The 13,989-nt window shown below is 42.8% G+C and overlaps 1 protein-coding gene and 1 pseudogene across 1 annotated transcript in view; one reads left to right on the top strand and one right to left on the bottom strand.

The window, feature by feature from the left end:
- LOC111144107 (kinesin family member 15) overlaps positions 1-13,989 on the top strand; it is a 70,439-nt gene that overhangs the window by 37,554 nt on the left and 18,896 nt on the right. The window contains exons 15-20 of the mRNA XM_022498243.1: positions 725-866; positions 2,032-2,173; positions 8,874-9,071; positions 10,140-10,247; positions 10,669-10,774; positions 11,922-12,087. Of these exons, the coding sequence (XP_022353951.1) occupies positions 725-866; positions 2,032-2,173; positions 8,874-9,071; positions 10,140-10,247; positions 10,669-10,774; positions 11,922-12,087 (862 nt within the window). The remainder of the gene's footprint in view (positions 1-724; positions 867-2,031; positions 2,174-8,873; positions 9,072-10,139; positions 10,248-10,668; positions 10,775-11,921; positions 12,088-13,989) is intronic.
- LOC111144108 lies at positions 7,091-8,024 on the bottom strand (annotated as a pseudogene).

Here is a 13,989-nt window from a genome sequence, read left to right on the forward strand (position 1 = left end):
ACAGACAGAGATCACAAGTAGGCAGTGAGGCAGGCAGAGAGAGAGGAGGAAGCAGGCTCCCCGCTGAGCAGAGAGCTCGATGCGGGGCTCGATCCCAGAATCCTGGGATCATGACGTGAGCCGAAGGCAGAGGCTTTAACCCACTGAGCCACCCAGGCGCCCCAGAACCCACCATCTTCTAAACAAAGATCATTCTCTAAACAACTTTACACGATGTTTTCCCACAGTGGAACTCGTCAGAACTCTCTTCAACATATCCATCTGGTCCTAAGCAATCCCTGAAAATATTTCCTACCAGTTAGATGACCCCAAGCTCTTTCAACGTGTAGCCTTTGCTCTTTGGTTCCTTTCCTGAGTAATTTATTGACTGTTCACTTTATCCATTAGCACGAATTTCTGCAGTACTGGCCTGCTGACGTCTCACCGGCCTGATACGTGCTGTACTTCATGGTTTGCCCTTTCTCCTGATGGCAAAGGTGTTGCCTTCAATATACCCCTACATCCTGGGGCTTCTCAGCTTCTCAGAAACAACTTCCAGCACTCTTTGACACACTGCATTGTGTCTTGTCTCCGGCTGAGTTACAGGCTCTTGTTTTTTGGGGTCCACTTTCCAATCCATCTCTCATTTTCCTTTCTTTGCTTCAAAATTAATACCCGGCAGAGAACTTAGAAAACAGGTTCTGTTCTTTCTCTTTCAAAGACCAAGTTGTTTCCTTATTACCAGGACAACAAGGATTTTCTCCTAAAGCTCCAAAGGAGCCATGTTCATTAGTGAACACCGAGAAGCTGAAAGCACAACTCTTGCAAATTCAGACAGAACTGAATAATTCAAAGCAAGAATATGAAGAATACAAAGAACTAACGAGGTAAAGTATAAATCCACATTCATGTTTACCTGTCTCAGTATTTTTGAGTGTGGATTTGTTTTCACGTTTAACACAGACTTTATTTTATTTATTTATTTATAATTTTTTTTAAGCCATTTTTTTTTTAAAGATTTTATTTATTTATTTTGACAGACAGAGATCACAAGTAGGCAGAGAGGCAGGCAGAGAGAGAGGAGGAAGCAGGCTCCCTGCTGAGCAGAGAGCCCGATGCGGGGCTCGATCCCAGGACCCTGAGATCATGACCTGAGCCGAAGGCAGAGGCTTAACCCACTGAGCCACCCAGACGCCCTGATACAGATGTTTTCATGAATACACCTGTATCTGTTTACCAAATTTAAATCAATGTTATGAATTAAATCAGAATTTTTAGAAATTACAGGTTTGTTAATATTCTTAATGTTCCTTGTGTAAAAACAAAGATAAGCCACATTTATAGTATAATTAAGATTATGCTATCCTAAAATAGAAAGAAGTGTTTATTTTATTTTTTACATTTTTTAAAAGATTTATTTATTTTAGAAAGAGACAGAGCACACATGGGGGTAAAGGGCACAGGAAGAGAGAGAATCCTAAGCAGGAAGCATGAGCATGGAGCCCAGTTCAGGGCTCGATCTCACGACTGAGTTCATGACCTGAGCTGAAAGCAAGAGTCGACACTCACTTGACTGAGCCACCCAAGGCACCCCAGAAAGTGTTTATTTTAAAAATAACATGCCGGGGTGCCTGGGTGGCTCAGGTCATGATCCCAGGGTCTTGGGATCAAACCCCATATCGGGCCCTCTGCTCCCTGGGGAGCCTGCTTCTCCCTCCCCCTCTGCCTGCCTCTCTGCCTACTTGTGATCTCTGTCAAATAAATATACAAAACCTTTAAAAAAAATAAAAATAACATGCCATGTGTGGTGTCATCACAGACTATTAGTGCTTTTGAATTGGAGGTCTACCATTTATTAGTCAAATACTTTATACTGTAGTTAATTCTCATAGCCAAATATTACCCAAATGGAAATTGAGGGTAATAATCTGAGAATATCTCAGATTTAGAGGGATAAATATCAAGTTATGTGAGAATATAAAGTGTAAAGTACTCTACAAGTGTATGACATTACTTATTATGTGAAATACTCAATTTTTAAATATCCCTTAGGAAAAAGCAGCTAGAATTGGAATCAGAGCTTCAGTCTTTGCAAAAAGCAAATCTTAATCTTGAAAACCTTTTGGAAGCAACAAAAGCCTACAAGCGACAAGAAGTTTCTCAGCTGAATAAAATTCATGCTGAAACGCTTAAGGTAGGTGGTCTGAAGCAATTCTTTTTTTAAATTTTTATTTATTGATTTTAAATATTTTATTTATTGATTTGATAGAGATCACAAGTAGGCAGGGCAGTAGGTAGAGAGAGAGGGGGAAGCAGGCTCCCTGTTGAGCAGAGAGCCGGACGTGGGACTCGATCCCAGGAACCTCAGATCATGACCTGAGCCGAAAGCAGAGGCTTTAACCCACTGAGTCACCCAGGCACCCTGAAGCAATTCTTCAATACTAAGTTTGATGTCATTTTGTTAATAACGGAGAGCCTCTGCACAGGTGATCCCCAGATACGCTAGAATTCCTTATAGGCAGCGCCCCCAGGTTGACTCTCCTAGTGTTCTAATATCTGCCTCCACTGGCCTCCAGTGGCGGGGTGGGGTGGGAAAGAATGCAGCATGTGGAGTCAGACCTGGGTGCAGATTTTAATCTGTCACTAACCTTAGGCAGGGTTTCCTGACTTCTGAACCTCCTATTTATGGTCTCCGAATTGGGGATGAGGAGAATGTGATTGCGGGTTTTCTCGAGCGTTGAGTGAGGTAGTGGAGCACCTGGCGGCCGGGGGTCTCGGCGGCTGTTGCTGTAACGTGCCAGGCGCTCCCAGCTTGCGGTGCAAGAACAGAGATCCTAGAGCCAGAGACCTCTAAAGGACCCAGGGTATCAGCAGCCCTCACAGGAGGGTGTGTTTCCCCTAAACAACCATTGCCTTCCTAAAAGGAAAAAAAAAAAATGTGTGGACATGTGAGAATGAGGAGAGAAAAGCCAAAGATGAAGGAGGTAGTGATGCTGATGCTGGGGATTGAGCTTTTCTATCCGATTCTCTGAAGGCTGAAAAATCCTGATACAGGGACGCCTGGGTGGCTCAGTTGGTTGGGCAGCTGCCTTCGGCTCAGGTCATGATCCCAGCGTCCTGGGATCGAGTCCCGCATCGGGCTCCTTGCTCATCGGGGAACCTGCTTCTTCCTCTGCCTCTGCCTGCCATTCTGTCTGCCTGTGCTTGCTCTCTCTCCCTCTCTCTCTCTGACAAATAAATAAATCTTAAAAAAAAATTTGTTTTAAAAAAATCCTGATACAGCTTAAACTTAAAAATAGATGTTTATCTCTAATGCTTATTTTTTATTTATTTTATTATTTTGTTTATTTATTTTTTAAAGATTTTATTTGACAGAGAGAGAAATCACAAGTAGGCAGAGAAGCAGGCGGCGGGGGGTGGGGGAAGCAGGCTCCCCGCTGAGCAGAGAGCCCGACACGGGGCTCGATCCCAGGACCTTGAGATCCTGACCTGAGCCGAAGGCAGAGGCTCAACCCACTGAGCCACCCAGGCACCCCTCTAATGCTTACTGTTCAGAAGTGATATTTTTGGTGTCACTTTTTAGGAGACTGCTTTTAAAAGAAACTTTATTCATCGTTTTGAATAGGCAATTCACTTGGCCGGAATTTTTGAAGGTACAAAGAATATACAGTGACACGTTCCTCTCTGTCTACTGTCCCTCCTGCCAACCAGCCAGGCCCCATTTTGGAGGCAGTCACTGTCAGCAAGTCTTTCTGGGTTTTATTTTCCATCTTTTAATTTTTTTTTTTTTTTTTTTTTAATTTTAACTGAAGTACAGTCGGCGCACGATATTATTTTAGTTTTGGGTGTGCAGCATAATGATTCAACGATTCACTACATTGTGCGGTGCTCCCCAGGGGTGCAGACACCATCGCCCCCCGCAGAGTCATCACAGTATTGTTGACTCTCACCCCTATGCTGAGCATTACCTCCCTGTGGCTTATTTATTTTATAACTGGGAGTTCATACCTCTTAATCCCCTTCGCCCCTCTCGCCCATCCTCCCCAGCCCTCTCCCTTCTGGCAACCACCAGTTCTCTGTATTGATGAATCTGTTTCTGGTTTGTTTTGTTCTTCAGATTGTCCATAGAAGTGAAATCAGAGAGCATTTGTCTTTTTCTATCTGACTTACCTCACCTAACACACTACCCTCTAGATCCATCCATGTTGTCACCAATGGCAAGACCTCGTTCTTTTTTATGGCAGAGTAATATTCCAACGTGTGTGTATGTGGGGGTGTGTCTATATACACATACACACACGTGTGTAAATGTGGCACATCTTTATGCGTTCATCTGTTGATGGACGCTTGAGTTGCTTACATATCTTGGCTATTATAAATAATGCTACAAAAAACATAGGGCTGCATGTATCTTTTCAAATTAGTGTTTCCAGTTTCTTTGGGTAAATACCTAGTAGTAGAATTTTGCTGGGCCATATTATACTTCTATTTTAATTTTTTGAGGAACCTTTGTACTGTTTTCACAGTGGCTGTGCCATTTACTTTCCTGCCAGTATTGCTCTGGGGTTTCCTTTTCTCCACATCCTTGCCCACATTCATTGTCTCTTGTCTTTTTGATACCATTCTAGCAGGAATGAGGGCATATCTCATTGTAGTTTTGATTTGCATTTCCCCAATGATGAGTGATGTTGAGCATTTTTTCATGTGTCTGTTGGCCATCTGGATGTTTTCTTTAGCAAAGTGTCTGTTCAGGTCCTCTGCCCATTTTTTATTGGATTATTTGGGGGGTTTTTGGTGTTGCATTGTAAGAATTCTTTAAATATTTTAGATATTAAAGTCTTACTGGATGTATCATTTGCAGGTATCTTCCCCTATTCAGTAGGTTTCCTTTTTATTTTGTTTATTTATCGTTTCCTTTGCTGTGCAGAAACCTTTTACTTTGGTGTAGTCCCACTTGTTTATACCTTTTTTCTTATTTTACATGGTGGTAGCATATTATATAAAACATTCTACACCTGGGTTTTTCTGTTTTTGTCTTTTGTCTTTCTGAGTTTGTCCCATGACTACAGGGGAAAAAAAAAGAACTTTCCCTCCCTTTTTTTTTTCTTCTTTTTTTTTTTTTTCGTTTTCTGACAGCTGCACAGGAATCTGTTGTATGGATGTATTACCATTTGTTTAAACTGGAAAATGCAATTTTTTAAAATAAAAGTAGAATTTTTTTCTTTTCTCTCTAAAAATGATGACCTTTTAAAAATCTGTGTAGGAAATTATTTTAAATTAACTGTGGAACATGGCCAAATGTTTTCTCATCCCATGTCTGTAACCCCTTAGCACAGTGGAATTGGAGAGCTTGAAGTGTGCATGGCAGGCTGGTCCTGCTGCTTCCACTTAGAGGTCAGCAAATAAGGCCGAAGTGATTAAAAATTTTACCAAGAGCAGCATAGCAGTTCAGAGCTTTTGTTGATGCTCATTCTCAGTTACATGAGAGTACTTTATGAATACATTTTTCTTGTTTAAAAGAGATATACATACATATGTAAGTTTCAGTTCAAGGTCATTTTGAGCACTGCTGCCGATCTGGTTCTAATGTAGTCCTTCACGCCCCATCTGTGAGGGGTAATTTGTTCTCAGTTTGGGAATATTTTTACTTAGCAGGTTTTTTTTTTTAATTTTAAGATTTTATTTATTTGTCAGTGAGAGAGAGAGAGAGCACAAGTGGGGGGCAGCAGGCAGAGGGAGGAGCAGTAAAAGGAAGGTGCCGGCTCCCTGCTGAGCAAGGAACCCGATGCGGGATTTGATCCCAGGACCCTGGGATCATGACCTCAGCCAAAGGCAGATGCTTAACCGACTGAACCACCCAGGCATCCTTGCTTGGCAGTTTTGTACAGTATATATGTAGGGACTGGGAAAATATGGAGAGTTACTTCATAGATTTTTAGCTGAGCTTTTTTTTTTTTTTCTTTAAAGATTTTATCCCTTTATCTGACAGAGATCACAAGTAGGCAGAGAGGTAGGCAGAGAGAGAGAGAGAGGAGGAAGCAGGCTCCCTGACAGGCAGAGAGCCCAATGTGGGGCTCGATCCAGGACCCTGAGATCACGACCTGAGCCGAAAGCAGAGGCTTTAACCCACTGAGCCACCCAGGCGCCCCTGAGCTTTTGTTTTTAAACGTAAATGGAATCATCCTACATATGTTACTCTGTAGTGGGCTTTTGTTAACTCTGGGATATGCCTTGGGTCTTCCCATATTACATAGTACGTAGAACTCTACCTCATTTTAAATCTAGGCTTCCATGTTTTGGACAACCCGTGGCTTGTATAGGTGGTTGCCGGTGTGAATGTTCTTTGGGGAGAGTCTGTGAAGGTGTGGTCATCTTCTGATGTCTCAGCACTGGGGTCCTGTCCGCCAGGTGTCTGCGCTATGTTCTCTCCCAGGAGGTGTGGGAGCACTCACTGCCCAGTGCCAGCCCCCGGAACTGGTATTGTCTCCCTCTTTAATGTATGACAGTATGATGGATGGAAATGGTATCTTCTGAAGATTTTAATTCTCATTTCCTTTCTTTCTGATGAGGTCACACATCTATGATCACTGTCCATTTGTGTTTACTTTTTCTATGAGAAAAAAAAAGAGTCCGTTTTCTTATGGTTGTTTTGTTTTCTGACTATAGTTTTTAACATGTTACTCTCTTGTATGTCATATACTACTGCCAATATATTCTGCCATGCTACTGCCATAATGTTGCTTGTCTTTTATCTTTGTATGTGATACTTTTGTTATACAGAGGTTTTAAAATTTTGATATAGCTGGGTTTATTCCTCTTCTACCTTTTTGACTTACATATTTTTTGTGGGGTACAGTAGACTTCATCGATGATACAAGATAGAGCTCCCCAAGACCCTACCCTTCTCAGTTAGTCTGGGGTAGAAATTGGGTAGAGGTTGGGAGATTCTCAGTGTGTTGGGGGATGAGTTGGGGCAAGGATTCCCCAACAGCTGAGGGGCTCTCTTCCTCTTGTCTCTCGGGCTGGTGGTCTAGACGGCTCTTACTCCTTGGAGGCCCATCTGGACCATAAGATCCACCACCCGGTTTTTGTAGCCAAATTCATTGTCATACTAGGAAATGAGCTTGACGAAGAGGTCACTGAGGACTGTGCCAGCCCCAGCATTAAAGATGATAGAGTGGGTGTCACTGTTAACGTCGCAGGGCAAACCTGATCCTCAGTGGAGCCCAGGATGCCCTTGAGGGGGCCCTCTGATGTCTGCATCACCACCTTCTTGATGTCATTGTATTTGGCAACTTTCTCTAGGCAGCAGGTCAGATCCATGATTGACACATTGTGGGTAGGGACGTGGAAGGCCATGCCAGTGAGCTTCATATTCTGCCCAGGGATGACCTTGCCTACAGCCTTGGCAGTGCCAGTAGAAGCAGGGATTATGTTCTGGGCAGCCCCTCGGCCATCACGCCACAGCTTCCCAGAGGGGCTATCCATCGACGTCGTGGTGACAGTGATGGCATGGACTGAGGTCATGAGTTCCTCTACCATGCCACGGTTGTCATGGATGACCTTGGCCAGTGGGGCCAAGCATATGGCGGTACAGGAGGCTTTGCCAGCCATCTTGAGGGAGCTTTCATACTTCTCATGGTTCACATCCATCACAAACATGGGGGCATCATCAGAAGGGTCAGAGATGATGACCGTCCCCCCATCCCTACCCTCCAAGTGAACCCCAGGCTTCTCCATGGTGGTGAAGACCCCAGTGGACTCCACAACATGCTCAGCACCAGCATCACCCCATTTGATGTTGGCAGGATCTCACTCCTGGAAGATGGAGATGGACTTTCCATTGATGACAAGTTTCCTATTCTCAGCCTTGACTGTGCTGTGGAATTTGCCATGGGTGGAATCATACTGGAACTTGTAGACCATGTAGTTGAGGTCAATGAAGGGGTCATTAATGGCAACAGTATCCACTTTGCCAGAGTTAAAAGCAGCCCTGGTGACCAGGTGCCCAATACGCTGAATCTGTTTACTCCGACCTCCGCCATCATGTCATCATGTCTTGGAAACGCAGCTGGAACTGCACCAGAGATGCAGACTCTCTGTCGAATGGGGAGGAGCAGAGAGCCTCTTTTATGTATTTTTAAAGACAGTCTCAAGATCATCAATATATTCTACTTCTTAAACTACTTTTATAATTTTCTTTTTACATTGAGATGTTTATTTCATCTGCCTTTTTACTTTTTAAAATATTTTATTTATTTATTAGAGAGGGAACAGAAGCAGAGGGAGTGGGAGAGGGAGAGACAAACTCCCCACCAAGCAGGGAGCTGAATGCAGGGCTCGATCCCAGGACCCTGGGATCATGACCTGAGCTGAAGGCAGAAGCTTAACGACTGAGCCACCCTGATGACCCTGCCTTTTTATTTCTGAATGGTATTACACAGGGATTTAACTTTGAATAGTCCTTGTTTTTCTCACTAATTTGAACTTTCCACATATAAATCACTTTTTCTATGTATTTTCTTCGAGTGTCCTATTTAACTATTTGTATGCTGATCACTGTTTTAATGTCTGTACCCTTATATTGTATTTTTATGTGGGTCAGGGAAGTCTTCCTAAATTTTTAATTGTCTTTCCTTGAACTTTTATTCTTTGTTTGAACTTTAGAATCAGCTTATTAAGTTTCAGTTTTAACAATCTTACTAGAATTTTGCTTGAGACCACATTAAATTGCTATATTTGTTTCTACTTAGGCATTTCTCAGCTGCCTCTTCAGGATACTCTTTTGATGATTAGAATTTCAATTTTATCCTTTCCGTTCACACAATTAGTAAATACTTTTGCTCTTTCGTTCACGTGTGCTAATGCTGTTTCATAATCGCTTTTTGCTACAGATTATAACTACACCAACCAAGGCTTATCAACTTTGGTCTCGACCGGTATCAAAATTAAGCCCTGAAGTGGGGAACTTTGGCCCTGCGGGCACTCAGAGTTCCAGTGAGTTAGATGATAATATCTTGAACGAGCCAGTTCCACCTGAGATGAATGAACAAGCTTTTGAGGCCATTTCTGAAGAGCTTAGAATGGTGCAGGTAATGTTTGTTTTTTTTGGTTTGCGAAAACATAAGTCATTAGACGTTCATTGAAAACAGACTTCCCTTACCATTTCAACTCTGTAATTTGTAGTGTTCAAAGCTATGTAGTATTAAAACTGTGTTTCTAAATATGGGTGTGTGAAAGCCCCTGGCCTCGCAGTCAGCCTGCCTTTGCTCTCGTCATTTGCAGGATTTAGCAAGTCCTACACTATAGCCTCCTCCGGCTTTGGGTCTCTAACATGTGAAGAGACCAGTCTGCCACCAGCTTCAGGTTCCAGAACTGGATGATATGGCACAGTACTGTATGTGCTAAAGAAAATGAAAATAATGGAGAGACTCTTATAGATCAAATTTCCGACAGTTTTTGGTATATTTGAAAGAACATTTGAAATGTGCTTATCCCAGAGTTCTGGTGACTTATTTATTTATTTGGTGATTTATTTATTTATTTGGATTTCTTTCTTTTTTTCTTTTTTTAAATGTTTTTCTGCTGTCTAGTGAAACTTAGAGTGAGCCAGACCACCCTCAAATTCCAAAACTTTGTCCCTTCCAAGGCTTGGAGAGCATTCTGGTGAAGTCACTCACATGCAGCCTTAGAAGTCTCAGGATGGCTCTATGACTGAACCCGTTTAATTTTAATCACCTTTTCCCTTTGTGTTTCAAATTCTCCACTTTGAGGGACCACAAGTGTAATTCTGAGACATGAGAAGTCATTAGTGCAGTCTTTTGAAATTGTTTTCTGACTCCAGAGTGGCCTTTGATATCTTTGTCCATGTGAGGTTTAAATTTTTTTTTTTTTTTAAGATTTTATTTATTTATTTGACAGAGAGACTCAGCCAGAGAGGGAACACGAGCAGGAGGAGTGGGAGAGGGAGAAGCAGGGTTCCTGCTGAGCAGGGAGCCCAATGCGGGGCTTGATCCCAGGATCCTTAGATTATGACCTGAGCCGAAGGCAGATGCTTAACCGACTGAGCCACCCAGGCACCCCTATTTTTTGTTCTTCTAATGCAGAAGAGACAGTGGAATGTTTGAGAATTCCATTAAGAAGTGTTTGTGTTGCTGCAGGAACAGATGACTGCCCTTCAAGCGAAGCTGGATGAGGAAGAGCATAAGAACGTCAAGCTTCAGCAGCACATTGACAAACTGGAGCACCATTCCTTGCAGTCGCAGGAGGTGAGACCCAGAGCACGGCCCCAGGAAACACATGAGCCAAACCCTCAAAGCGGCAGTATCGCGAGACGAAAGCGACTTGGCAGAGCCTTTGTCGATGCTTATTTGAGTTGTATTCTTTATTGTGTCACTTCACACACTGCTCCGAGGATGACACACACACCCCTAGTCTGAATTCTAGCTCCCATTGTCGATAGCGGAGAGGCGCCTTGTCATTAGCTCGGAACGAGACAAGATGGACAGCCCAGGTGCTTACAGTGACCCTTCCCTTTGTTGGTCATCCTCACTGTAATTCATGGCAATGGCCAGTTTTCTCCTATCAGAGACCTTAAACTAGATTTTTAAAACAGACATAGGTAATGATTTGGAGTGTACCTTAGCATGCCAGTGTTCCTTTTCCAGTAAATTTATCTCTTTCTCAAAGCTTTTCTCATCAGAAAGAACTGACTGGGTCAGACAGCAGCAAGAGCATCTCTCACAGTTGAATGCCCTTGAAATGCAGCTTCGGGACACTCAGACTAAGAATGACTGTAAGTTCGAACAAGTGGGAGCTTTGGGATCTGAATACCGTTAACTCAGTATCTTTTGATTCCTTGATTCCTTGAATAAATCTTGCCCCTGTGTTTTTGGTGGGTTGTTTTTTTGTTTGTTTTTGTTTTTTATTTTTTATTTTATTTTTTAAAAGATTTTATTTATTTGACAAAGAAAGAAATCACAAGTAGGCAGAGAGGCAGGCAAAGAGAGGGGGAGAAGCAGACTCCCTGCTGAGCAGAGAGCCTGATGCGGGGCTCAATCCCAGGATCCTGGGCTCATGACCTGAGCCGAAGGCAGAGGCTTAACCTACTGAGCCACCCAGGCACCCCAGTACTTTTGTTTGTTTTTAATTAGGTGACCAGACTTGAGTCTGCATGACAGTGGTAAGTAATTGTCCTATATCGTAAAGGGGAATTTGCACCAGAAGAGCTCACAAACAAGTGATCGAACTGTTGGCTGAAAAAGTTTTAATACTGCTTTGAAAATGAAGTGTCTTGAAATCATAAGATGAATAATGTTTTGATAGTAACAAAATAGAGCATAAATTAGATATTTGTACATATCCATAAAGGTGGGAATATCACTTGATTCCCAGTTATTTCAGTGTATTTCTTCTATCAGTGTTTGCAGCAGTTTATAATAAAGCCGACAAAAGACAGCTGTTTTTCCTTTGCTCTAAAGAGTTACCTAATTTTACCTCCAGTTGGAGTTTCCTTAGAAGACCAGAAGCATTTAACCCATTTCGAGAAGTATATTACCAAGGAGTTTTCAATAAGTAAGATCAGGTCACTGAAAATATGCTAAGTCTCTTGATTTCTTTCCCTTATATTAAGTTTTCATGCACGTGCCACGGGAGAAGCATAGAACAGTCAGGTGACCTGCAAATCAGGGACAGATGTTAACTCTTCCCTTTTTCATAGAAATGTATCAAAAATCCTAAGAGGGAGGGAAGAAAATAATCTCCATGTTCCTCGGAACGAACCACTTGGTTGTTTAACATCTTAACTTAAAATTGGTCTCTTCAACTTGTTTTTGCTCTTTGTGTGAAGATACCCTTTGAACTTATTTGCCTACTCTGTTTGAAAAAAAAAAAAAATTTGATGTAAAGAAACCTGTTGAGTATTTGTTTTGTTTGTTTTTTAGTCTTGAAAAGTGAGGTGCATGACCTGCGAGTCGTTCTTCATTCCGCAGACAAGGAGCTGTCTTCCGTGAAACTGGAGTATAGTTCATTCAGAGAGAGTCAGGAGAAGGAACTGAGTAGCCTTTCTGACCGACACACGCACGCGCAGCTACAACTGGACAGTGTCAGGTAGAGTTGTTCTGTGATGGTGTCCCCTTGCCTGGTTGGCCTGCAGCCCAGGCCTCCTTGCCATACAGGTGCTGCACACCCAACCCAAACTAGTTGAGCAAAAAAATAAATTACTGGCGCACAATACTGAGGAGGCCTAGAGGTGATTTGGGTTTCGGGAACAAACTAGATTGAGTCTCAAAAGATACTGTCAGTACACGTTCTCTCTGTCTCTGTCTGTCTCTGTCTCTATCTCTCCCTCTCTCAGTCCCTGCTCTGCCTGCCTCAGTATGCCCTTATTCTGTCCTACTGTTGAGGGCCCGCCTTTACGTGACAGGGAACAGATTGCCTCACCCAGCAATGAAATTCTCTCTCCCAGAAGCCGTGTATCAATCCAAGGGAAAATCAGAATTGCTCTTGCTGGAGTCATCTGCTTATGGACCAGTCACTCACCAAGGGTTTGAGGTGGCGTAGGCCCAACATAGGTGATGAGCCTTTTCCAGAGGGAAAGGTACGCTCTTCCTAGAGGTAGGGGCAGTACAAGGCCGACCGGATCAGTAGCTGTCACTGTTGTCCACAGTGACTTGCCAGAGGCTGGTGGGAGTCAGGGCTGGTAACCTTGAAACAAAGGGGTCACAGATGTAAGTTGTTTGTTTTTACTGTTCTTTTTCTTGCTCATTTCAACTTTTTGTAAAACCATTTTGTGTTTCTGATGCCATCTCATGGGTCTGTGGCAATAATTTAATAGCGGACATCTGACATGTGATACTGTGAGCGTGAGATACGTGGCAAAGATTTTAATCTGCATACATAAGGAATTAAAATAGAGGAAGAAAACTTGAGATCTGCAGACCACATCCATCCATTGACATGTTTTTGCTGGGCCTGCCCGGCGTGGCTTAAAAAAGTTGAGCATGGCATTCTCAAAATTGAGAGCTTTGTTATAAAAATCTTTTCGCATCCTCTGAAAATCCCATCCCTGCCATGTGAATGACTCCTTCCCCATAGGACAGGGGTGTGTGCCAAGGCAGCGTGCCCTCCACTGCCCTGTGCTCTTTCTCCAACACCAAGGCTCCGGCCAGTGGCCATTTGTCATCCGTGGTGTGCTGTCATTTTTTCTGACAAATGGCATTTGTTTTTAACATCTGAGTCCCTGACTCTCATCTTGGCTCTGTTGTAAATTAATTTTGTGTGATTTTTTTTTTTTAAAGGTCACTAATCTCACTGGATTTTCATTTCCTTGTGTTTCTATGTCAGTTGAACTAGATCTAAAATGTTAAGAAGCCACTGTATCTGAACTGTGTACTTAAATTCTGTCTTAAAAATCGAGAGCATTTCCACACTGTTTAAATTAAATATAACTTAATTTTTCTTGGTGTCTCAGGCCTGACACTGAGTGTGTCACTGTGTGGGCGGCTTGTACTCCGTGGCCCTCCAGGCGTTGAGAAGGCCTCTGCATGAAACAGCACGATACCACTGTGTGTTTCTTGAATCATTTGGCTGCTTTATATATAAGTCTGTATTGTAAACACAGACATCCCCCTTCCCTCCCATCTCTTGTCTGTATGTCTGTCTTAGCAGCTGATTTATACCACTTTGTAACTTGCTGCTTCTGCCCTGCTTCCGGTTAGTAAAGCAGATAGATCCCTGTCTGATGACCTGTGTGTAAGCTGGGACATCTGTTTTGGATGGTGCAAAGTCAGGTTCATTGTTTATGAGTTCTTGGCTGAGCTCTGGCTGTTCGGGCGTCACAGCCTGTGCGGAGAGGAACGAGGGGGTGAGAACCTAGAAAGCAGGAAATAATATATGATTTAAGAGATTGTTCTGTCTGAGGGGGTTTACTCTCTTGCTCAAATCAAAGCCACGTTTGCCATCTTAAAATCTTCCTAGAGTTGAGAGAATATGTGATAAATAGATGGAGAT

The sequence above is a fragment of the Enhydra lutris genome, unplaced genomic scaffold (assembly GCF_002288905.1).
Source record: "Enhydra lutris kenyoni isolate GAN:26980312 unplaced genomic scaffold, ASM228890v2 scaffoldscaffold10, whole genome shotgun sequence".
In the NCBI taxonomy this organism is placed as follows: Eukaryota; Metazoa; Chordata; class Mammalia; order Carnivora; family Mustelidae; genus Enhydra; species Enhydra lutris.